This window comes from Polypterus senegalus, chromosome 7, assembly GCF_016835505.1.
Source record: "Polypterus senegalus isolate Bchr_013 chromosome 7, ASM1683550v1, whole genome shotgun sequence".
In the NCBI taxonomy this organism is placed as follows: domain Eukaryota; kingdom Metazoa; phylum Chordata; class Cladistia; order Polypteriformes; family Polypteridae; genus Polypterus; species Polypterus senegalus.
In genome coordinates this window covers 34,319,712-34,343,255 of record NC_053160.1, presented here as the reverse complement: position 1 = coordinate 34,343,255, position 23,544 = coordinate 34,319,712, and the positions used below count along the sequence as shown (strand labels likewise).

The 23,544-nt window shown below is 38.9% G+C and overlaps 1 protein-coding gene and 1 long non-coding RNA gene across 4 annotated transcripts in view; one reads left to right on the top strand and one right to left on the bottom strand.

The window, feature by feature from the left end:
* znf366 (zinc finger protein 366) overlaps window positions 1-20,608 on the bottom strand; it is a 47,557-nt gene extending 26,949 nt beyond the window's left edge. Inside the window, exons 1-3 of one of the 3 annotated variants that reach the window (XM_039758466.1) lie at window positions 20,454-20,608; window positions 16,554-16,627; window positions 1,220-2,529 (exon numbers count right to left, since the gene is read on the bottom strand). In XM_039758466.1, coding sequence (XP_039614400.1) covers window positions 1,220-2,506 — 1,287 coding nt within the window. In that variant the 5' untranslated portion in view covers window positions 2,507-2,529; window positions 16,554-16,627; window positions 20,454-20,608. Of the gene's footprint in view, window positions 1-1,219; window positions 2,530-16,553; window positions 16,628-17,808; window positions 17,864-20,453 lie in introns of those variants that run through there. The other 2 variants (XM_039758465.1, XM_039758467.1) reach the window with 2 other exon arrangements.
* A 173-nt stretch (window positions 20,609-20,781) lies between these two features.
* Window positions 20,782-22,709, top strand: LOC120532454. The gene is made up of 4 exons (XR_005634297.1): window positions 20,782-20,867; window positions 21,148-21,201; window positions 22,243-22,351; window positions 22,424-22,709. It is a non-coding gene; the product is annotated as an uncharacterized LOC120532454 (long non-coding RNA).
* The last annotated feature ends 835 nt before the right edge of the window (window positions 22,710-23,544 follow it).

The following is a 23,544-nucleotide window of genomic DNA, read 5'->3' as shown; positions in this document are numbered from 1 at the left end:
TATGCACACAGGATAAATGTAGAGTTACCAGTTAATTTAATACATAAACACAAAACACACAAACCTGGGAGAACAAAGGGGGGAAGTCTGGCACTGCACAGGCAAAGACTGGATTCAAACCAAGGTCTGAGAGGTTGTGAGACGGCCACTGTCAATTACAGGGTAAAGTGATGCACGTGTCCACTCTTAATGCCATGGTCTAAATGCTGCAATTGCTTTATATTCTAGTAGCAAATAATTTCTGCAGCGACTGTTTTGTCTTGGTAGAGTAATATATTACTCTACTTTCCCGTTTTGTATTATCAATATGTAGCCTTTGTCAGAAAGCCTCAAATCTCCTAGACTTACCACTGTTTTTAAGGTATTGTAACATATAACTTCTCCCCACCTTCCCTTTTACATTTATAACCTCAGGCAATTAGGTAAGTTAAGTTACAATTTAAATAATGTATTATTGATAATATTCATAAATAATAACAATATGCAAAGTACATTTGAATACTGGAAACCATACAACCTGATAAATGCTGATGTGTAGTTTCAGGTGGCACACAGACTTATTAGTTACTTAAAATGTCTCTAGTTAAGGCATCGTTTGTGGTCAGCTTTCTTCAGAACAGACTGCATGCCTGTCTCAATATGGCTGCCGAGCTGTGGTCTTCATTGTGTTGTCCTTTTCAATTCATGGTGTGAGATGGTCTTTCACCAGTTTGGTAAGGGAAAGAGAGCGAGGTAAAGCAAGCAAATGTATAGGTTTTCTGCCAAACCCCTAGAGTCAATAGGGCGTCGTGGTGCTTAATGGCTTTTGATACAAGACAGTTCCAAACAGCCATACTTCAGACTAATGGGGGACAGAATACCCTCACACCTGCCCCCAAAACCATATGTTAAGGTAAAGCTTGGTGGTTAGGCAGCCTGGCTTTCCTGTGAGGGTTGAGAGAGAGTCCTGCAGAGAAATATTGGCCAAACTTGTTTGAGGTACTTCCCCCAACCCTGTCATAAAATTATAAAGACTCATTCCTAAAAGGAGGGAAGGGGTTCTTAAACCATTGCTGTTATTATCAATAATGTAACACTAGTATTACATTGTTTTGTCTAAGTTACAAATAAAGACATGCAAAATATTTATCAACTTGTATGCAAACTTTCACATCACAACAGCGACATATGCATTTCATTACATGTAAAATCTGATAAGATTTCACCAGAGAACTCTCACCTTGTGAGTCAGGGTGTGCTGCTTGAGGTGGTGCGGCTGTATAAACTCCATTCCACATTCAGTGCAGATGTATGGTCGAATGTCTTTGTGCTTCATCATGTGATTCTGGAGCTGGCTTGGGTACTGGAAGGTCTTGTCACACTCTGTGCAGTTGTACTGGGTTGGACCCCTGTGAGCTGTTAGATGTCTCTTCAGTTGGGCCAGTGTTGGAAAATCTAACCCACATTCTACACAGATGTTCTCCTGGCCACCTTCATGTTTGATCTCATGGGCTTTCAATTCACTGGGGTAGGCAAAGCCCCTGCCACAGATCCTGCAGGTGTATGGCTTGATGTCGCTGTGCTGCATCATGTGTCTCTTTAGGTGGCTGGTTTGAGTGAAGGCTTTGTGGCACACTTGGCACTTGTGAGGCCTGGTTCCCTGATGTGTGAGCATGTGTGTATGTAAGTGGCTTAGCTGCTTGAAGAGTTTGCCACATTGTTTACAGGCATGAGGCTTTATGCCACTGTGGCCAAGAATGTGGGTCACAAGGTTGTATTTGGAGGTATAAGACTTTTCGCACATCCGGCACTTCCAGCGCTTCTGGTCACCTCCCACATCAACATAATAGCTGTCATCAATGTGTACGTTGACATCCAGTCGCTCACCACTGTTGGACTTCTCCTTCTCAGCAGTGTCTCTTCGATGCCTATTTATGGACTCATTCAGATAAAAGCCATGTGGAAAATGCATGAGGGGATTTGGCATGATGAAAGGAAATGGGATTATTCCAGGGTGAATTTTGGGATAATATCTTGGTGGTGGGTGCATCATTAGTGGGGTGCCTGGCCATAGTAGTTCATGTTTCATGGGCTCCTCTTTGGCACCAGTGTCACAGCGATCAAGAGCACGATAAAACTGAAAGTTGCTTAGATCTATCATTTGTGGCACGCACTTTGCTGTTGGAGGCAATGGGTAAGGCAGGCGTGAAAGGTTAACCATCTTCTCATTGCTTTCCTCGCTCATTTCATCAGAGCACTCACCTTCTGGAAGAGGGTGAGTCACTTTGAATGGTGTCCTCTTCCGTTTTCGGGAGCCCCCTTCAGGGTTTGCCTGGAATCTTTCAAAGTCCAGTAAGGCTGGGGGTCTGAAACTAAAGAAGCTCCGGTCAAAAGAACTATCTAGTGAGGGGAATCGTGATGAATTAAGAAGAAGAGGAAGAGGCTGGAAGCACGGGCCATGGTTTGAGTGCGACTGCACCCTGTCGCCAAACGGCGAGGTGACATTCCTTTTGAGTGTCGTTTCCATTCTGCTGAAGATAAACTTTGTCTCTAAAAAGCAATAAAATCAAAGAATTAGGCTATTAATGTCTACATTTAAACTCTACCGCTGAATTTTTACTGCTCCATCATTCTAACAGTATGTGATAATTGTATTACAACAACTACTGATTCATCACAGGAACATAACCATGCGGTTCAAGTGTCCAGAAATAATTTGGGTAATAATCAGAAATAGCTGATGAATTGTGGCTCTTTCATACTGAGGGAGTTTTACTTTATCAAATAATAATAGCATTATTTCTAAACAAGTTTTGTAAATACGGGGGTGGCCCACTGGTACTCTGATTCCAAAAATCCAAGAAACACAAAAAAAGTTCAAAAGAAAAGAAGTCTTATAAATTAAAGAAATACTAAAACAATCAAAAATTTGTATTGTATGTGTTAGTCAAGGAGAACAATGCAGGCAGCAGGTTTTCATTCTAGCCAAATTTTTAATTAAAAAGGAAATATTTGGTTTTAAAGAATGTAACATTTAATTAAAATTTCTCATGTGTCAGAAATTAAATGTCATATAAGATATTTTTCTGGGAAAAGAAGCAAAATGATCTGTGAAGAAGTGGAACTTTTCAGTGCCTCAATTACTACTGTATTTTATGGTTAATGATTAACTCCCGTACAGTCGACCCTTCACATACGACCGGCCTGACATGTGAACAACTTGAATTACGACCAAAATTTTTATTTTGATTTACGACCAACATCTTGCGTTACTACCCGAATGCGTTCATGTGTATCCGCTTGTGCGATTGTAAACAAACAGCCGAGAGCGTTCATAAGCGTCAGTCGGAGCCCAGATACATGTGCTTGTGGACATAATTTCGGTCAGTGGAGTGATTTATCTATATATATAATTTAGACCATGGCAAGCAAGACACATAATTGCTAAGGAAGGAAGAGAAGGTAATGAAGGTAAAGAAAGTGATTGTTAAAGGATGTTAGCTAGCGGGCTGGCGCGGCACATGATGATGTCGTCAGGCTGAGTCAACACCGGCTTGCTTTGGAGTGTATTATTACAGCAGTTCACAACATGGCCAGCTTTGAACTGAGTGCTCAACTACTGTCATTATTAACTTGAGAAACAGTGATCACAATCGAAACGAAGAAGGAAATTGTGCGGAAATATGAGGGTGGTGTTCATGACCGATCTCGTTACTATGTACAGCATGTCGAAATCTACCATCTCCACAATTTTATAAAGGAAAGATTTGCATAAGGAGGCTCCTTCTAAACAATAACCACCTTCTGTTTCATTCTCCTCCTCCTCCCTTCCTGCAGCCCAAATATGTCAAATTAAATGATGAGTACAGTATGAAATTGTTGTTTCTGATAGGCTAGGCACTTTTTATAACTTTTTGGTTAGTACATTAGAAAAATTATTGGTGTTTTGGTAAATTATGCACATTATACAACCCTTTTTTATTATGAAAAGGTTAAGTAAGTGTTGCTGTGGGAGGTTCGGAGTGCATTAAGGGTATTTCCATTATTTCTTATGGGAAAAATAGTCTTGACTTACAACCAACTTGAGTTACAACCAGCCCTCGCGATCGAATTGAGTTCGTAAGTCAAGGGTCCACTGTATATGGGGAAAATACAGTAGCATCTGTTTTGCTGTTTTATCACCATTTTTCTTGCTATTCATGGTTAATTCCCTTTTGTTTTTTTCTGAAAGAAAAAATGAAAATGTGAAAGTCTTCACAAAGTAAGATATGAGATCCCTGTGCATTAGGAGTTATGATAGCAGTGGTATCAATATGCTGACTTGACCTGGCCAAGTCTCTACAACGTCATCTAGTCCCTTCTGAGGATTACCCAAATGCCCCTACGATAGTATAATCCCTTCAGCATGTCCTAGGTCTGTCATTTGGCCTTCTCCCAATGAGCATTGCTTTATACACCAATGTGCCAAACCCACCTCAAGTTTCTTCTCTTGATCCAAAGATGCAGCAGTTCTGCCATATTGAAGGTATCCTAACCCTGTCACAGGAAGTGGGGCAAGCAACAACTGTCCAGGAATCTTATTTCAGCTGCTCATACTCACAATCTGTTTTTCAGTCACTACACAGAAATTGTGAGCATAAATGTGGTTGTATGCATGTAGACTGATCGATAAACTGACTTCACTACCATAGTATAATACAAAGTTCATACAAATGCAGTTGGTTGGATTACCTTACAATCACCTCAATCCTCATTCGTAAATAAAACCCTGTGGTAACTTAACCACACTTCACTTAGAGCCATTGCTCACACCTTACCTAATAATAATTACATTTATATAGTGTTTTTTCTCACTTTGCATCAACAGAGGGAAACCGCTTCAATCACCACCAATGTGTAGCACTCACCTGGATGATGGAACAGCAACCATTATTGTGCCAATACGCTCAGCTCACACTAGCTATTAGATTGGTGAATGGCTCAGAGAGATAGCAAATTAGAAACAGGAAATGATTAGGGGGGCAGATTGACTAGGCTATTGTAGGCAGTTAAGGCAGGACACCAGCATAAACCCTACTCTTTTCGAAAGATGCCCAGGGATCTACAATGACCACAGAGAGTCAGGACCTTGGTTTTACGTCTCATTCGAAGGGCAAAGAGCAAGACCTGTGATTTCTGATTTTGAAGTGCTAAGTCTCGTCTCTAATGCATAACACTAATGCGTTGACTTGTTCAGTGTGTAACCCTTATACTCTCCAGAACTTGACTTTTTCTGATATCCTGTCCATGAAATTCATAAATAAGATAGGAGACAAGATGAACCTTTGGCACAGTGCAATGACCACAATAAATTGTCTCAAGTTAATGCCAAGTATTGAAACACAGTTCTCGCTGACTGACTGGTACATAGACACAGCACTAGAACTTTATACTCTAACAGCTTCTTACACAACATACCAGCCATAAACTATCTCCATAAGCTTGCAAACTCCTCAAGTATATCGAATGACAAAACATGTGCCTGCTTTCCCATGTTAAAGAATGAAATGTATGTTGATCTATCTAAATCTGAGGTTGAACTACTGGACAGAGGCTCTGTTCCATTATCCTGGCACAGGCTGAGGAGTGTGTTCTCTTGGTAATTAGTACACATCCTTGTCTCCTTTTTAAGAAAGGGAACATCTGCACTGGCAATTGGAAGGTTGCCGGTTCGAATTCCATAAATGCCAAAAAAGGGACTCTGCTCTGTTGGGCCCTTGAGCAAGGCCCTTAACCTGCAATTGCTGAGCGCTGTGAGTAGTGAGAAAAGCTCTATATAAATGTAAAGAATGATTAATTATCTACATTTTCCAAGCAAAACTGAAGAAGCATGTTAGCCAAATTTCACCGAAAAAATGCAGTGCTTTCAATATTTTCAGCTCAGTCTCATGGACTTTGGTGTCCTGACCCTGTAGAGCTTTTAAATCATTGCAGTCACCTCAGCCAGATAAATGGATCCAAACCCAGTACATGCTTCTGGCATTTTCTCCTCCTCTTGAGTACTTATCCATCAAGTTTAGATGTCTGTCTCATCTAGAAACAATGATACTGGAAACCCTGTCATAGTTCTAGGATTGGGATTGATGTGTGTCAGCAATTACTTGTGAATCAGATTACTCATGTAGCTCTGGACTTTGTGGGGCTGCTATGTGGGTACAATGCCAAATGGGAACATTAGTGCTAGTCAAATGACAGATTAGAGTGGGACACATACAATTATAATAAACCTTGTGAACAGAAACTGTCTGACGGGTCATTGAATGTAATTTAAAAATCTGTTATTTGAAAATAAATCCATCCTCCATCCAGCAGAGGATAGAATGAAAACAAAACTGATGGTGATTATGAACAACGCTGCACATCCCCCTGAGTGCTTTCAGCCAGCAAATTATCCAGCAGAAGTGTGCCAAGAAACTCTACTGGGGCACCTTTATACCTACAATAATATGCCTGCAAAAGGTGTCACTGTGATGGCTCTGTTTATCTATAACCAAGTCAGAAATTTTTGTTCTTTTTTGTAATTCTTTGTCCGTATTTGAGTGGAGTGGTTGTTGTTGATGTTTGTGATAATATTTTTGACCTTTTGTAAAAGCTAAAAATACCCAGTTCGATCTATCTATCTATCTATCTATCTATCTATCTATCTATCTATCTATCTATCTATCTATCTATCTATCTATCTATCTATCTATCTATCTTCTTGTTCCCTTTCCTCCAGTACTTCCTTAAACTCACATTCTCTCTCCTCTCTAACTAAAATCAGTTGCTGTCTCTCTCTCTCTCTCTCTCTTAAGCCCATTTTGACATTATAATGGAGCCCCAGCCCTGCCCGTGGTTTAATATGGTCTGTAAGAAGTGCTGCAACTGTTGGATCAACACTGTTAGTCTGCCTGCTGTTACATAATGATATTACATAACATTGTCAAAGTCATTTAATCCAGTTCAGGGTTGTGGTGGGCTGTAATCTGTCCTAGCATTACAAATCACAAGGTATGAAATGACTCCAGACAGGACGGCAGTCAATCTCAAGGCCCAATCACAGCCATAGTCACAGCCAAGTAACCTAATCACACATCTTTGAATAAACAGAAGAAAACCCATAGGGGAGAACATGTGAACATGACACAGGCAATAATCTGGCATTGGATTTGAGCCAAAGATGCTGTATCTGACAAGCAGTAGCACTAGCCTTTGTAAATCTGTGTTAATCTAAAAATAAATAAAAATGTTAATTAAAAAATAAAAGATCCTTAGATTAAGTACTGCTATAATAAACTAAATTCCCCGACACCTCTAAATTTGGATTAATCAGGGTTAGAACATGGGTGCATGGGAATATTATACTGCTCTTACATATATGCCTGTATGTCATTCTCTCCCATTTTTGTGAAAGAAATTAATCTTTACAATGTCCTCATGTCATATATGTGTTTGAAATCAGTAAAAGTACCATCAATGTCATTTGTTCAGGATGAAAACCCTACATTTCCTCAAATTCATAAACAGTAAAAAAAACATTTGAATATCCCATTTTTTTAACCATGCCATGTCTCTCTGGTCCATTTTGAGCCTTGATTAACTTTAATGGATTTTCCACTACATTTAAGGTTCTTTGTTTGTTCACAACCCATAAAAACTTTCTAAACCCCACCTTTTCAGCTTTAAGTAAAGATACTAAACTTTACAAATGTCACATTCTTCAACTGCTGCTAGCCTACCATATGCCTTTTGTAACATTGGCAGTGGAGGTGAAGTGGAATTTACCTCAGGACCACTTGCATATTGGCTACTGCTATTTAGAGCTTCGTGTTCAGGATTCACATTTTTCTATAAGTGAATATTCAAAAAGCTGACATGCACTGCATAGACTGCCATTGTTGATCAGAAAACATGTTTCACTTTGCAGAAGGATATTTTAATATGGTGTTGATATTTACAGGTCTATTTTGATGTTCTTATGGGATAGAGTGCCACTAAATAAAACACTTTGTTATCAATACACTTTGTTCTGTTTTTCAGCATTTCAGGGTTGGCCAGAAGGCACTTGTTGAAAACAATGATTGCTACAATCCCTGCCCTCTTACGGCAGTCTAAAAAAAAAGAAACACACAAAAAGAGAGACTGAAATGAATTAAGCTGAAAACAGAAGTAATTCCTGTCAAGCTCACCTCTTCGTCCGTGAAAGGGCCACACTAAGGTTTATTTAGGTTTTCAGTTCTCTTTGGGAAATTACCCTGCTCTGCTTCTCACTGGGATGGAAGGAAGGGTACTTCCCTTTTCCAGAGCTTGTGGTTTCACATCAGCATTTGGTTGTTTTAACTGAAACTACCTACAAAGATTCAGAGAGTGAAGGCAGCGCTATAAAGAATACCTAATGATGTTTTCTTCTGGTCTTTTCACTGAGATTGACTGGCTGAAGTAGACTCATCTAAATGTTTTCTTTTTGAAATATTATTACAAGCTAGGGGCTGCATAGGGGCCTTGCCATGACTTCAGTCTGATTTTGCCTGATCACTTTGAATTGGGGATTTCATTCTTAATTTAAAGACATTAGATCAACTTGTGCCAACTGGCCAAACCAAAACAGATAAGTGGTAAGACATTTTTTCTCTCTTCATACTTGAATTTGGAGAGATGTTGGAATAAGTAGGCAAACCATATGTTCAGGTTCAAGTTTTCTGTCATGTAAAATTAGATTCTTACTTTTATGTCTTCCACAGACTAGTGATGCTAGCATAAAATGAGGAACAGACCAAGAACACAACTCTGTATATTAAATTAGATCAGAATCCACTAGTTTGTAATGTATAGGTAATGTATATGTATAGGTAATATTATAGCTTTGAGGCTGCTTATAGCAAAAAAAACAACATCACGTACAAATAGCTTAAATAACATTTGTTAAGCAACATGCATTATTATAAACATTTGTAGAATACTGCAGTTATAAAGGAAATGTGTAAATTATGTGCAGATCTCACACTCACACCTTTATACATGAAAGAGCACACAAATAACAGAGGAAGACAGACTAATTTACTGATTTGTGAGGGCTATGGCTCTGGGATAGAATCTGTTCAGGTGTCTTTTAGTTTTAGTTTTATTTCATGTAAAGCATTTACCAGAGGGGAGTTTTTGGAACAAGTGATGACCTGAATGAGATAAGTCAGTGGTAATCCTTTTGACATGGTTTGTGACACTAGATGCATATAGGTGGAAGCTGAACTAAAACAGACAACAATAAAGAATGTGATCTTCTTCTTCTACTTCTTCTTCCCCTTCATCTTTTCCTACTTCTGCGTGGGGTCGAAGTGTTTGATCAACCTTTTCCAGACAGCTGAGTCCTGCACCTCCTCTACAGTCAAGCCCTTTTCCTTCAAATCTTATTTTACTTTATCCATCCACCTCCACTCTGGCCTCCCTCATTTTCTATTCTCCTGTTCTTCATTTCGTATCATTTATTTGCTCACATATTCATTGCATCTCCTCATCATGTGAAAAGACTTGTATAATCATTGTGTCCTTGTAGAGAGCAGTCAGCTAACTGAACCTTCTTCTAACCTCTTGACATATCCTATGGTATGAATGCAGAACTTAAAAGATTTTATGTTATTCGTACAGTAGCAACTCAGTTGTACCTTCAGCTTTCTTTGCTTCCATTTTTCCACTGACTCACAGGAAAGCTACATAAATAAATCAGGAAGTGCTGCATTCCACATCTATTTCTTAAGGCCATCCTTCCCCCTTGTGATAGTGTGACCAACATATCCTTCAAAAATCACCAAAAAGAAATCTGCATAACCTGAAGTGATTATATTTGTCATATTATCAAATATGTCTTCCATGAGCGAGATAAAGGAAAATTAAAGGACCAAGAAGTTGATGAAATTAATGAATAATGTGTATATAGTTCTGGTGGAACCTTAGATTAAGGGACTGAGTTGTCTCAGTTTGTAGTGCTCTTTGTGTTGCATGGTAACAATATGGAAAAGAAAAAAATCAACATAATGATCACAATTAAAAATCATCCATAGATCATTGGTGACTACTTGGTGACCAACTCTCACCGTCCTCATGTATATATGTGAATGGACAGCTGTAACTGACCAACTGAATCAATTAAATCACTTACTTTTTAATCTTAAAGATAACCTGTCATACTATAAATTTATGCAGAACACTGCATGAGGAAAAATTCTAAATTAATATAGCACCTTGATGAAAATTGAACTTTTGATTTGGAACATTTGGGTTGGTTTAGAAAATTAACTGTAATGGTATTTTCTCATCAAACATTACCACAACTTTGAGTTTGTTCTTGACACTAGTTTTATCTCGTCTCCCCCCTAGGGTTGAACCCCAGTCTTCATGTTCATCATTCCCTCTGTGAGATGGGGATACTAGCCACCTAAATAGCAGAAATGAAGAATGCTTTGTGTAGGCTGGGGGACTAACTTAAGTAATATCAGGTACTATCACTGCAAAGTATCACATTTGCTTGTCAAATGCTGTAACACCATAAGCCATTTTGGCTTGGCATTCTAGGTGAAAGTTATATCCTTTTCTGACACCACTACCATGGAGATGGAACCAAGATGATTAGCCTTTCCCATTCATAATCCCCGTGTAAGTCATGCATACAACTGACAAAACCAGCTGAACTATGAAGATGCTGTGCACCTCATGGCGACTAGCCTCACTGATATCTGGGGAGATGTGTTACATGTTCTTACATTCTGCCACTCTTCAGTTCACTATTCTAGGTTAAAGACTTCTCACCTTCTTGGATCAATTCTTGGCCTTCATATTCACAACACTTTCACAAGTGACCAAACACATTGACTCAAAAGCCATGACTGCCATCTGCAGGGAAAATGATTTCTGGGAGAAACCCAAAGTCACAGCCCAATCAGAAGACAAGTTTCTGAGGGTCACCAGCCTGCATGATAGGCGCCTCATAGCACAACAGCTTCAAGCACAGTTTAAAAGTGGTTGAAAAAAGCAAGTCTCCACTTCTACTGTTAATAGGAGAGAAAGTTTCATCTTCACAGTAGAAACTGACTTGCTTTTTTGACAACGATTAAGCTGTACTTGAAGTTGTTGTGCTGTTCGATGCCTGTCATGAAAGCTGGTGACCCTCAGAAACTTGTCTTCTGATTGGGTTGTGACTTTGGTTCTGCCAGATCTCTTCCTATCAGAGTTTCATCCAGTTTCCAATTGCTTTTGGATCGTGTAGGACACCATACTCACTAACACTTTGATTTTGTTTTTACAGTTTCACTAAATGAAAGGCCTAAACATCTAAGGTTAATAATGGTCTGTCTCATTTCATTTGTTAATTATCATTTTCTTGCCATGATCAATGGAATATTGTCCAAGTAGTACTTCAGAGGGTGTGTTCCAACTCTGCTTTAAAACAGACAGAGGGTATTTAAGTAATTAAATGAAGTTGGGACACCTGTGTAAATTGTTTGCTTCAATTTGCAAGACTTAATTTACTTTAATTGCAGCAGAAAATCTGTAGGTTTTTGCTCCCTGAGGAAGGTCCATTTGTAATATAGTGAAATTTTCTTTTTTTCAGTTTTTGCCAACCTAAACTTTAATTTTAAACCTCTGGCAGTTTACTGCTTACATTTTTGAGGTGTTCTAAAACTTTTGACCAGTATTGTCTATATATAAACACTGTGGCAAGAGGGGGCGGGGATCATGAAGGGGTTGAGTGGCCTATTAGCCTAAATATGTCAGGATTATTGATTTTTATAAAAATACACATGAGGTTTATTTCTAAAATTTGGTTCAAATTGGAGTATTTTTGTAAAGATCCCCAGAGGTTTATTTTGATAATGCTAAACACACTGCTGTTCTTGCTTTCCCTTCCTTTTTTGTCAGCTTATAGGTATCAAACGCTCCTTTGTGCTTTCCCAGTACCAGGTAAAATTAATATGTTTATGTTTATCAAATAAGTAATTCCTTTTCATGCATTCTCTAAACTGTTTATTCAGTTCAGGGTCAACAGTTAATTAACTTACGTGTTAATTCATCTAGTGTTTTGCATCCAGGTCTCTAAGCTAACCAACCGTGACGACAGCAAAATAAAAATTGAACTGCACCCTCGTGTGTTACCAAGCAGTGCATATTTTAAATTTCTATAACAGTAATCAGTGTGAACCCAGAATCCACCTGGTTTTATGTCCAATTTTAAGGAAAACATTTAAAATTGGACTTGGTATATGGTGCAACGGTGGTTCAGCATTTAGCATTAGTACCTCACCACCCCACAGTCCTGGGTCCAATTTTTGGCCTCAGCATTCAGAATCAGTGTAATCACCCTCTTTTCCTTATGTTTTTTTCTCTGAAAGCAATGGATTCTTTCCCACATCCAAAAATATACATGTTAGACTGACTGGTTAACCTGTAATAGCCCAAGATGATTACAACACTGGCACCTCATCAAGTTCTAAACTGGATCCTACCTTCCACCTGCTGACAGGATCACAAATAAGTGTGTTGAGGAGATTGATGAACTTACTGTAGGGTGTATGCGTACTTCAGTGTCTATGCTACAGTATTAGTATATTTGAACGTTGGTGTTGATTATGCCCTAAATGGTACCTGTAACATCAATCGTATTAAATGTATAAAACACAATAGCACTTTTCATTTTATGTAGGCTCAAAAAGCATGGGGCAACGCATAGGCCCTCGAGGTTTATGCTGTTCAGACTACCCATGGTTTAAAGGTTGTAACACCTTTTCAGATATAAGGGGATTTTTCAGCTTTTGTTAACACATAGCACAGTCATATGTTGAACACCAAAATGAAACCCAACATTGATTAAACTAGGGATGTGAACAATGAGTCTTATTTTGAAATCTGAAAAAGGGCACAAGCGAGAAAGAGATCAACAGAGAAGCTTGTTTGTGAGACAAGGAAGAAAGGAAAAGAAAAAAGGAAGCAACTTCTCTGAGTTTTGGAACACTTCCAGTTATTCAATCCAAATCTTTCATTTTCATTTACAATTTCTATTTTTTTTATTTTAAAAATGAAAAAAGGAACACAATCTGCTTCTGCAAAATTATTCTTCTTACACCGTGCATGGGACCAGTGTCTGTACACCTTTTATTATATCATTGGAAGACCTTGCACGACAATGCTGGGTACTCCTGCCTTAATTATTGCCTTGCATTTTTTTATCTTCATGTATTTTTATTCTTTTTACTCTATGTATTATATTTAAAGTGAATAGTAGGCTCTGAAAATTCAAAGATCTGTTCCACTTGTTTTAATCATCATGATATGTACTATTCGTCCAAAAGTAAGTGGAGACCCCTCCAAATGACTGAGTTCAGGTGCTCCAGCCACACCCATTGTTGACAGTGTATGAAATCAAGGATACAGCCATGTAGTCTCCATTGACAGACAATGGCAGTTGAATGGGTCATTGCGAAGAGTTCAGAGACTTGAAACATGGCACTATCATAGGATATCACCTTTACTGCACATCAGCACATGACATTTCTGCTGTGTCAGACCAATTGTAGATGCTGTTATTGTCAGTTGAAATAATTTAGGAACAATAACAGTTCAGATATTAAACTCACAATGTGGGGCTGAAGCTTATAGGCATCTGCTGTTATTATATAGATTTACACATGCATGTCAGCGGATCACTCTCTGGGCTCATCTGAGGTATTTACTATCACCCTGGGTCAAGAGGGTGTGCTGGTGTTAACTATGTCCTCTTCTGTTCCCTTCCAAGTAATAAGAAGACACACAGTGAGGGCATGTGACTCTGCCTCTTCTGACATCCACTTATAAATCCCAAGGCTGCCAGAAGGAGGCGCCACTCTGTCTAAAGAGCTCACCGCAGGATGGAGCTCTTACCTGGTGACTGACTAAAAACCCTCTTCCTTTTTGATATTGGAGTGCAGAGCATTTCATTTTGTTTGTTTTTTTTTCATTTCACTAAATGGGGATGACCAGGTTGGCGTCCCAATATTTCTTCCTTTGACTTTCTGTTCTTTACTCGCCCACTATGCAGATACTGTATATTTATATTTATTTATATTTATAAAGGGGACAGAAGGACATATGTTCCGTTTTTATGTTCTGAAACGCCCTAAAGTAAGAATACCTGCTTTTGGCACCTCCCTCTGGTGGTACTCAAGGCCGCCCAATGAGGCTACAGTTCAAAAGTTGCCCCGCAGGTATGCGCATGGGCAGACCAACAAAAGATACTGTCACCTAGTACAATGAGGGAGTATGCACTCCAGATAGTTGGTCTACGCCTGTCCTTCTATTATGTACGTTTTCCAGGCAGGCAAGTATCCATCCATAGCATTTGGGAAGCTCTCTGCCTTTTATTACAGTACTCAATGATAGTGTGTCAGAAACAAGATATGTGCTATCACATTATGGAATAACTAAAGTATACATTTAGTCAAATAGAGAATGCCCTAAAATTCTATTTCTTTTCCAAAGATTTCATGTCTACATAATATAGTCTACATAATATATAGTCTACATAATATAGTCTACATAATATAGTTCCTTTCACATCTATCTATCTATCTATCTATCTATCTGAATTAAAAATCCTACTTGAATTAGCTTTTTCAGTTGAATCTAATGTACTATTCAGTTTGGTTTCTTTTGCATTTAAAGCATTTGACACAGGAGCTCACCAAGAACAATAAATAATACCATAAACCTGACGTTCTTTCCAATCTTCGTCCAATCTCCAAACTACCTTTCTTGTCAAAAATACTAGAAAAAGTAGTTTATGAGCAATTAACTCATCACCTACAGGACCATCAGGTAATGGATCTTTTTCAGTCAGGCTTTAGGCCCCAACACAGCACAGAAACCGCGCATTTACGTGTCCTAAATGACGTCCTTTTGGCATTGGACTCAGGACTCCATGTGGTTATGGTTCTTCTCGACTTATCTGCTGCTTTCGACACAATCGACCACGACATCATGATCTCCCGACTCGAATCCTGGGCTGGTGTATCTGGCTTAGCCCTCGACTGGTTCAGGTCATATTTCTGCAACAGGACTCTCAGAGTCATGCTAGACGATTTTTCATCTGAATCAGTCCCACTCCCATGTGGGGTCCCCCAGGGTTCCATTTTAGGGCCACTACTTTTTTCAATCTACATCCTGCCTATAGGTGCAATTTTTGGAAAACATGCAATTTCATATCACCTATATGCTGATGACTGCCAAATTTATTTCTCCCTCAAGCCAACTGACTCCACCAAACCTCTCCTCGACTGCCTAGCTGACATTAAGGACTGGCTGGCTGTAAACTTCCTTCACCTGAACGATTTAAAAACCGAGGTCATTGTTTTTAGTCCCGACTGCAAACAGGCTCAACCCCTTGGCCTCGTTTCTTTTCCCATTCCAGTAACTTCGTCTGTCTACAATCTTGGAATCAAAATGGATACGTTCCTGAAAATGGATGCTCAAGTCAACAGCACAGTAAAATCCTGCTTTTTCCATCTAAGGCGAATCGCCAAACTCAAGCCTATTCTGTCTAACCACCTCCTGGAATCAGTAATCCATGCATTCATTACGTCCCGGCTTGACTACTCTAATTCCTGCCTTTTTGGCATCAGTAAAGCCACTCTTTCTAGACTCCAACTGGCTCAAAATGCGGCTGCAAGGCTTCTAACTGGAAGTAACAGAATCCAACACATTTCACCGATTTTAAAAACCCTACACTGGCTGCCGGTTAGGTTCAGAATCGATTTTAAGATTCTCCTCCTCACCTATAAGGCATTAAACGGTCTAGCCCCCGCCTATTTTAGTGTCTTGCTCCATTGTCACAATCCCCTCGTGTTCTTAGATCCACTGATCAGCTGCTCCTAACCGTTCCCAAGGCACGTTTTAAAGCTCGTGGTGAAAGGGCTTTCTCCGTCTGTGCACCCAGGCTCTGGAACTCCCTGCCCTTAGTGGTCAGGCAAGCCGCTTCAGTCGCCACATTCAAATCTCGCCTAAAAACGCACTTCTTCACATTGGCTTTTAATTCTTAACCTGTTTCATTTTCCACTTGCCTTTTGCTATTTTCTCTATTTTATTTGGTCCCCTGACCTGTTTTTAGTATCTCTGTTTTAATTCTCTCTTAATGTTTGTTTTTAATATTTTGCTTTTAGTCCTGCTTGTTGTAACTGTACAGCGCTTCGGTCAGTTGTAATGCTGTGTTTTTAAGCGCTCAACAAATAAATATGGTATGGTATGGTATGGTAAAAAAACATGTAATGCTTTCACATATTGAAAGCCTGCAAAAATATTCACAAAAATAATTATTCTTCTTTGACTTATTATATGAAAAACCTTTGGTGTTATTATTTCTGTTTCTCATTAATGTTATTCAAACTTCAATAAATTTTTGATCGAAAAACATTTACTGTATAATGCATTACTAAGCCATACAACATTTAAATATATAAACACACACTTTACATTAAACCCACAATAAACAGAACAGAAACTCAATGTCAGCCATAAATAGAAGCACTAATATGAAGTACCTGAACATTACAATTGAGATATGTCCAATTCACCATGGAACAGAGGAAAGCAAAAACTCCAGTCAACGGCACACCTAAAAAAAACTGACAGTCAAAACTGGGTGATGTCATAGCAGCACTGTAGGCCAAATGGCCGCCTAACCCTTCATGAACATTCAACAAAAAAAATCCAAAACAGCAGTAACAATAAAATGAAACATCAACAGAATGCAAAAAGTTCAAAGTACAACTGCTGGAGCCCTGCCTCACACCAAAGACAAACGTGACACATCAGCACAGCTCACACCCCGTCTGTCTCACAATCTCCTTTAAACTCAAACACCCAGACTGCCTGGCCATGTAAGCCCATTAGATCTTGTTACTCAACTTTTTTCCTAAATGAGCTGATAGATTTGTGGCTCCTCTTCCACAGAAGTGAGCTCATGAGGTTCCATCCATCGTAAGATTTAATCAAGTCTAAAGACTTACCTGGTCATTTCAGAACTGTGTTTCTAATTTTATATTAGTGATGTCAATTGCACTTTCTCAAAGTTCACTGGATTCCCTTGTTTCTGTGGTACCTTTTTTTGTTGGTTGAAATGGTCAATAGCACTTTCTAAATAAGATTTTAATTATTGTTTCTCATAGGGAGTGGCATAGTGACAACACTGCTGCCTCCCAACAGGGACTCTGGGGTACAAGTCCTGGATACTCCCTAGAATTTGCATGTTACCCTGTGTATGCATGGGTGTGCTCCCGTTTCTTCCATGCAGGTTAGATGAATGGCAAAGCTAAATCAGCCCTGATGTGTGTGTGTTCACCCTGAGAAGGGCAGGTGCTGTGCCCAAGGATTGGTCCTGCCTTGTTCCTTCTGCTTGCTGGGATAGGCTACAGCTTCTTTGCAGTCCTGTTCTGGATAAGCAGGTTTAGAAGATGATAGAACAGATGTGTATTGGACCAGCTTATTTTTGCAAGAACATGATAATTCAAGAACAATACATAAATTACAGAAAATCAGGCAAGAGAAACATGGGCCCAGAAGCACATGCCATGCAGTACCAACCAAACATACATGTACTGCATATGGTGTGCTCAAGGTCAGTGTCAAGTGTGTAACACGTGTTTCTTTGTTACACTCATTGATTTAATGTTAGAGGGTTTCATCCCTACAGTATTCCACCAGTTACCAGTTTTAATCAGAAGCCAATTCATGCCTTGTTTGATGAAAAGAATTCATTATGCTTATAATGTGGGAGCTCAGACATGCACTGCTTACCTTTCTATGTGGTATAGAGGTTGTCACTGCTAGCTCACAGCTCCAATGTCCTGTGTTCAATTGCCTGGGTAGAATTTGCACATTTTCTCTTAACCGTCATGTTTTTTCTTTACTGGATACTCCAGTTTTCCACTCACATCACAAAGATGTGTAGTTCAGTTTGCCGGAACTCTCTAAACTGGACCAGGATGAATAAGTGTACATTTACACATAAGAGGATCCTGCCCACCCTATTCTGAGACTGGCACTGGTTCCTCACAACCCTGAACTGTATAAGTAGATGAGAAGGTGGACGATGAGTGTGAAAGTAGGTATGTTTGTACTGTCCTTCCTTATTTGATTCATTTCAATTCACTGCAATTGGTTAGGCTTTCCAATGCAAATGTTTCTGAATAGCAATGAATAATCAGTAAGCAATCAGAGGTGGACCTAACAAAGCACCCCATATATGCTCATCATCCATTAATCCATTTTCTAAACCAAATTATTCTGGGCAAGGTTGTGGGGACGATGGAGACTATTTCAGCAAGCATCAGGCACAAGGCAGGAACAATCCCTTTGCAGAGCCCCAGCCCATCACAGGAAAACATACACACACATAAAAGGGGCCAATTTAACAACACCTATCCACCTAACCTGCATGTCTTTGGACTGTGGGAGGAATCCAAGAAACTGGAGGAAACACATACAAACACGGGCAGAACATGCAAACTCCACACAAGGAGCACCCAGGGCTTCAACAGAGGTCTCCTTATTGGGAGGTAACGGCACTACCATTGTTCCAGGCTCATCATTAAGTGAGTAATTTCAAAAACACGTAGAAGACTTTAATCATCATGAACAAATTTAGGGGACACATGAGTAAATGTCTGTCACTTTTTAATAGATAAACAGAAAGGCTCTGACACTGCAAGACCTTTAATTATATTAAGTGGGTTTTAGAATGTTAAGTTTTTATCAATATAATACTGAGATAATACTATAATGTCATTATGTTAGATAGACAGACAGACAGACAGACAGACAGACAGATAGATAGATAGATAGATAGATAGATAGATAGATAGATAGATAGATAGATAGATAGATAGATAGATAGATAGATTTCTGTCTCTTCTGACAAAGAAAGGGACAGAGGAAATAAAAAATATCTGCTTGTCTGTGGAAGGGTAGTTGAGAATACATGAATTTAGCTACATATAACCTTAAACAAGATAAGTATGAATGATTAATAATCTTCGGCTCTATATCACCAGCAGTGATTAGGATTACCAACAAATTAAAATGACAGTAATGTAACTTATTATTTAGATGATGCCTTTATTCAAGGCTACTTACAATATTTGAAGTATTATTGGTTGCATTTCTTTTTATGTTTCAACTGGAAAACAAGCAGGTGAACTAACTTGCTCAGGTCTCACAGTGTGAGTAGGTAGATTTGCATGAAGAGCCTCAAGGTCTGAAGTCCAAAAATTTAACCACTACACCACACTTGTGTATGATAGATAGATAGATAGATAGATAGATAGATAGATAGATAGATAGATAGATAGATAGATAGATAGATAGATAGATAGATAGATATGAAAGGCACTATAGATAGATAGATAGATAGATAGATAGATAGATAGATAGATAGATAGATAGATAGATAGATAGATAGATAGATAGATATGAAAGGCACTATATGATAGATAGATAGATAGATAGATAGATAGATAGATAGATAGATAGATAGATAGATAGATAGATAGATAGATAGATAGATATGAAAGGCACTATATGATAGATAGATTTTGTTTTTGTATTGATGGGTATAAACCATAATTAATAAATTAGTCAGAAGTGCACTTGAAGTCTAGGGTTCGAACCCCTTAAAGTAATACGTTCTGTCAATGCATTCTGGCGCTTTTGGCCCAAATCTTATTAAAGGCATATAAATGAACGAACTGCGCTATAATAAACGCTCCCAACGCCTTTACTGTTTCTCATTTCCTACACCTGCGCACCTTTTCGACACACTCTAAATGGCCAGGGTCATCCACCCCTATGGCTAAGGCCGTTCAGGTTCTTCACACAAAGTTCACCTTTTTAAGTCTCCCGTTAGCAATCATTTGCTCTTCAACTGGAGAGAACAACCATCTCACATTACATTCTTCATCGCCTTTCATGCACACGTGAATCACTTCATTTCAGTCTGGGGAACAAGTGGCATACAGAAAACAGAATCTAAAAATGATCTAATTCCTTAACTATATAATTTTAAAATAAGAGGCTACTTTTTAGCTGCACATTCCGTGACCGTTCAACACTCGCACGTCTATATCCAGCATATTCTAGCATGCATGTATTTTATTTATTTTATGTGAGTATTTTTCTCCCAGATACGACTCTTATTACTCTTTTTCATAGCACAGCAGCTCTGCCTGGTTAATTTTCCTCTTACCCTCAAATTCTTGAGATTTTGTTTTCTTTATGCAGAATGCATTGAACAGCTGATCACATTAAAAAAAATCCACGAAGACTAAAAGAAACATTTGATTGTTATACGTCTCTCTGAGTACAAACACCTAAAGCAAGAAAGGCGCGGTGTGGCGTGGCGTGGCGTGACGCTGTCCCGGCGCACGGCGAAGAGCGCGACTCACCAGCGCTGCCTGTCAGGAGGCTCCCGCCTTTTGCTCGCTCGCCTGCTCGCTGCTCGCTCTCTACCTGCCGCACGCTTACTTCATACTGCAGAGGGATGAGGGGACACACGCAGAGTCAGCCGCAGTGTTTGAAGTGACTTAAGAAAGAGAACAGGAACAATCACTTTGTTCTCCTTTTTCAGATGAGTACCTTCGGAAAGAAGGAAGGAAGGGAGTGGAGAGGAAGTCAACAAGCCTTTGCCTTCCTGCAAAAAATAAGGAAACTCTAGATAGACATCTCAGGCTCCCTCTTCGAAGTACAGATTTATTTGGCCACAGAATAAAAAAAGGGAATGGGATGTGTGTGATAGCCTGCCTTAGTTCAACTGCAGACATGAATGTCCTGGGATAAGACTGAAACGTCCAGAGAAAGAGGTACCAATCAAGTAAAATTCGGCACCAGTCAGATTTTATGGTGCCTTGCAGGTGATGAGACACTGGACCTTAAAGTGGAAGTGAAGATCAGGTTATTTAAATGGTGGCAAAAGTCACACTCCTCACTTACAGTAATGTCCAGTGGTGTGTATTGGTGCTGCCATACTGCTCTGTTCTCTTCTTGCTGATTATCGAATTAGACCTTTAAGTTGATAGACGTGTACAAGTATACAAATGTTTTAATTGGTATTATTCTTCTCATCTTTTTCACTTTTAACAGTACAAGAACCCAAGGTGAATGGAAGCCTTTCAGGAAGACCTGGAACTAAACACTGTATGTATTTCTTTTGTGTTACTTCCATCCTTTTGGGGTGAAGGGGCCAACAGAAAAGGCTGTCTGGGGCACAAAAGATAAGCCATCAAGTCAAGCTTAAGACTCTAGAACAGGGGTCTGCCCCTCCAGTCCTGAGGGGCCATAGTGGTGGCAGGTTTATTGACCCAACTCAATTTCTTAATGAGAAGTCAATTATTGCACGACTTACATTTTTATTCATGACTTTAGTTGTCTCACTTTTTAAAATTCAGCACTCTTAATTACTTATTTTAGTCTTAGGCAGCTGCTTTCACTGTTTTTGAATTTCTCCTTATTAACAATAAGATGTAAATGACAAAACATCAGCAGTTCGCCATGAAACTTGTTTGTGGGTATTCCACAGTAGATTATTTGTGACAAAATTAAATGCAATCCAGCTTGTTACCTAAAGTACATTGAAATGTAATGCATATGTACATGGTGCATTTAATTTTGGCACGGTTTTATTGTATCCATTTAAAATGCAACACAAAAGGGTATTGCATGTCTATTCATCTAAATAGGTCGTGTGTCATAACTAAAAGTAAAGCAAATGTATTACATTTCAGTTAGCAGCTTCTCCAAGTGCATTGCATTTCAACTCAAAATCATACATTAATCGTGTCAAAAGTGAATGTAATCAAAAGACCAATCAACGTCAAAAGGTGGGGCAAGGTGTGTCACCTGTGGGGTAAAGAGGTGATTTATTTCTAAAGGCTTATGTATGCTGGAGGCAAGTCAGCGTACATTTCCATTGATGTGGAATGTAAAGTAATTAACCGAAATGGTGAAAAGCATGTTTCAGTGGATGAAAGAGTTTACTCTTATGTTAAGCTGTCTAAAGTTATTTTCCTTGTTTACATGTTAAATAAATCAGTGTGATTACATCTTTGAGGTGTGGGTTGTTTTAACTAAATACTGAAAATAGTGAAACATCACCAAACTTGGTTTCTTCGTAGCTTTTTGTTCGTACCATCTGAGATTACCAAATATTAGATATTTTTTTCTCTTCCTTTGACACAGAGCAGAATGAAATTATCATTTACATCACCAGTTTGCACCTGTTCAGTGAGGCAACAGATCCCCTTGTTACACATGTGTGTTAGAGGACTCCTTCAAAGGCTCAGTACAGGTATGTGATGACCAGCTGAGATGAGAGGGGAGCTTCCTTTACATTTATCTTCTGCTTCTTCTTCCCTCACAGTACGGAGAAGCCTCCCAGTAAGGGTGCCTAACTCCACCCATTCCGGTTTAGCCACCATAAAAGGCAGGCATCCCTGGAAGTGTCTTCTTACAAGGCCAGAGAAAGCCACAAAATGGAGCACCGAGTAGTGATCTTTATTTCTAATTTATGCAAAACCCCAGAGTGGCGATAAGTGGGAAGATGCATGAATAAAGGGGATGACCTGATCCCAAAAATTCTTTGAGTTTGAGACTGTTGTTTCACCACCCAACCACAACCTGCCTTATCAACTCCCTGTTACCCCAACTGTTGATGCCCCCTGCCCCACCTTTTGATGCTGATTGGGTGTTTCATTACATTTAGTTTTGACACGATTAATGCATGGTTTGAATCGAAATGCAGTACCCTTGAAACAGCCGCTAAGCAAAATGCAATGCCTTTGCTTTGCTTTTAGTTAAGACACACAATCTGTGTATGTGAATTAAAACGCAATACACTTTTTCACTGCTTTTTTATACTTGATACAAAGACTGCACACCATACTAAGGAGCATTTAATCATTTGGTTGATATGTTTTTACTTATGACACGAGAAAACCATGCCAGCATGAAATGTGCCATATACATATGCATGACATTGCAATGTAATTAATATGTTGGATTACATTTCATTTTGGGACAAATAATCTTCTATATTGACCAGGCTCAAAGTCATAGAAATCTTGAAAAGAAATAGCCAGACAGTTGTCTTAAGATAAACAAAAGTTGTTCCTTTGAAACAAAATTTTGGCCATGGGTGATCAAGTGGCTTACAACTTGAATAAAATAACATCCATGATTTTACAGGTGGACGCATACATATTTGACATGCCTTTAGCAATGGCAGGCATCATAACAACCAAACCAAAATCTGAAAAACTTGAAGCAATGGTATTATCAACAAATGACACAAGTAGAGGACAAAATAACAACTAGAACATAAAAAAGTAATGAAGAAAGAAAGTCTAAAAATCTGAAACTGATGATTGCAAGGTACTACCTAATTTTCTGTTAATGTTCTCTAAAACATAGTATACACCTTCTTGGTTAGCCTTAGTAAGGAAACATTCTTCAAAATCTGCTTTGTATGCTTTGATCTGTGCT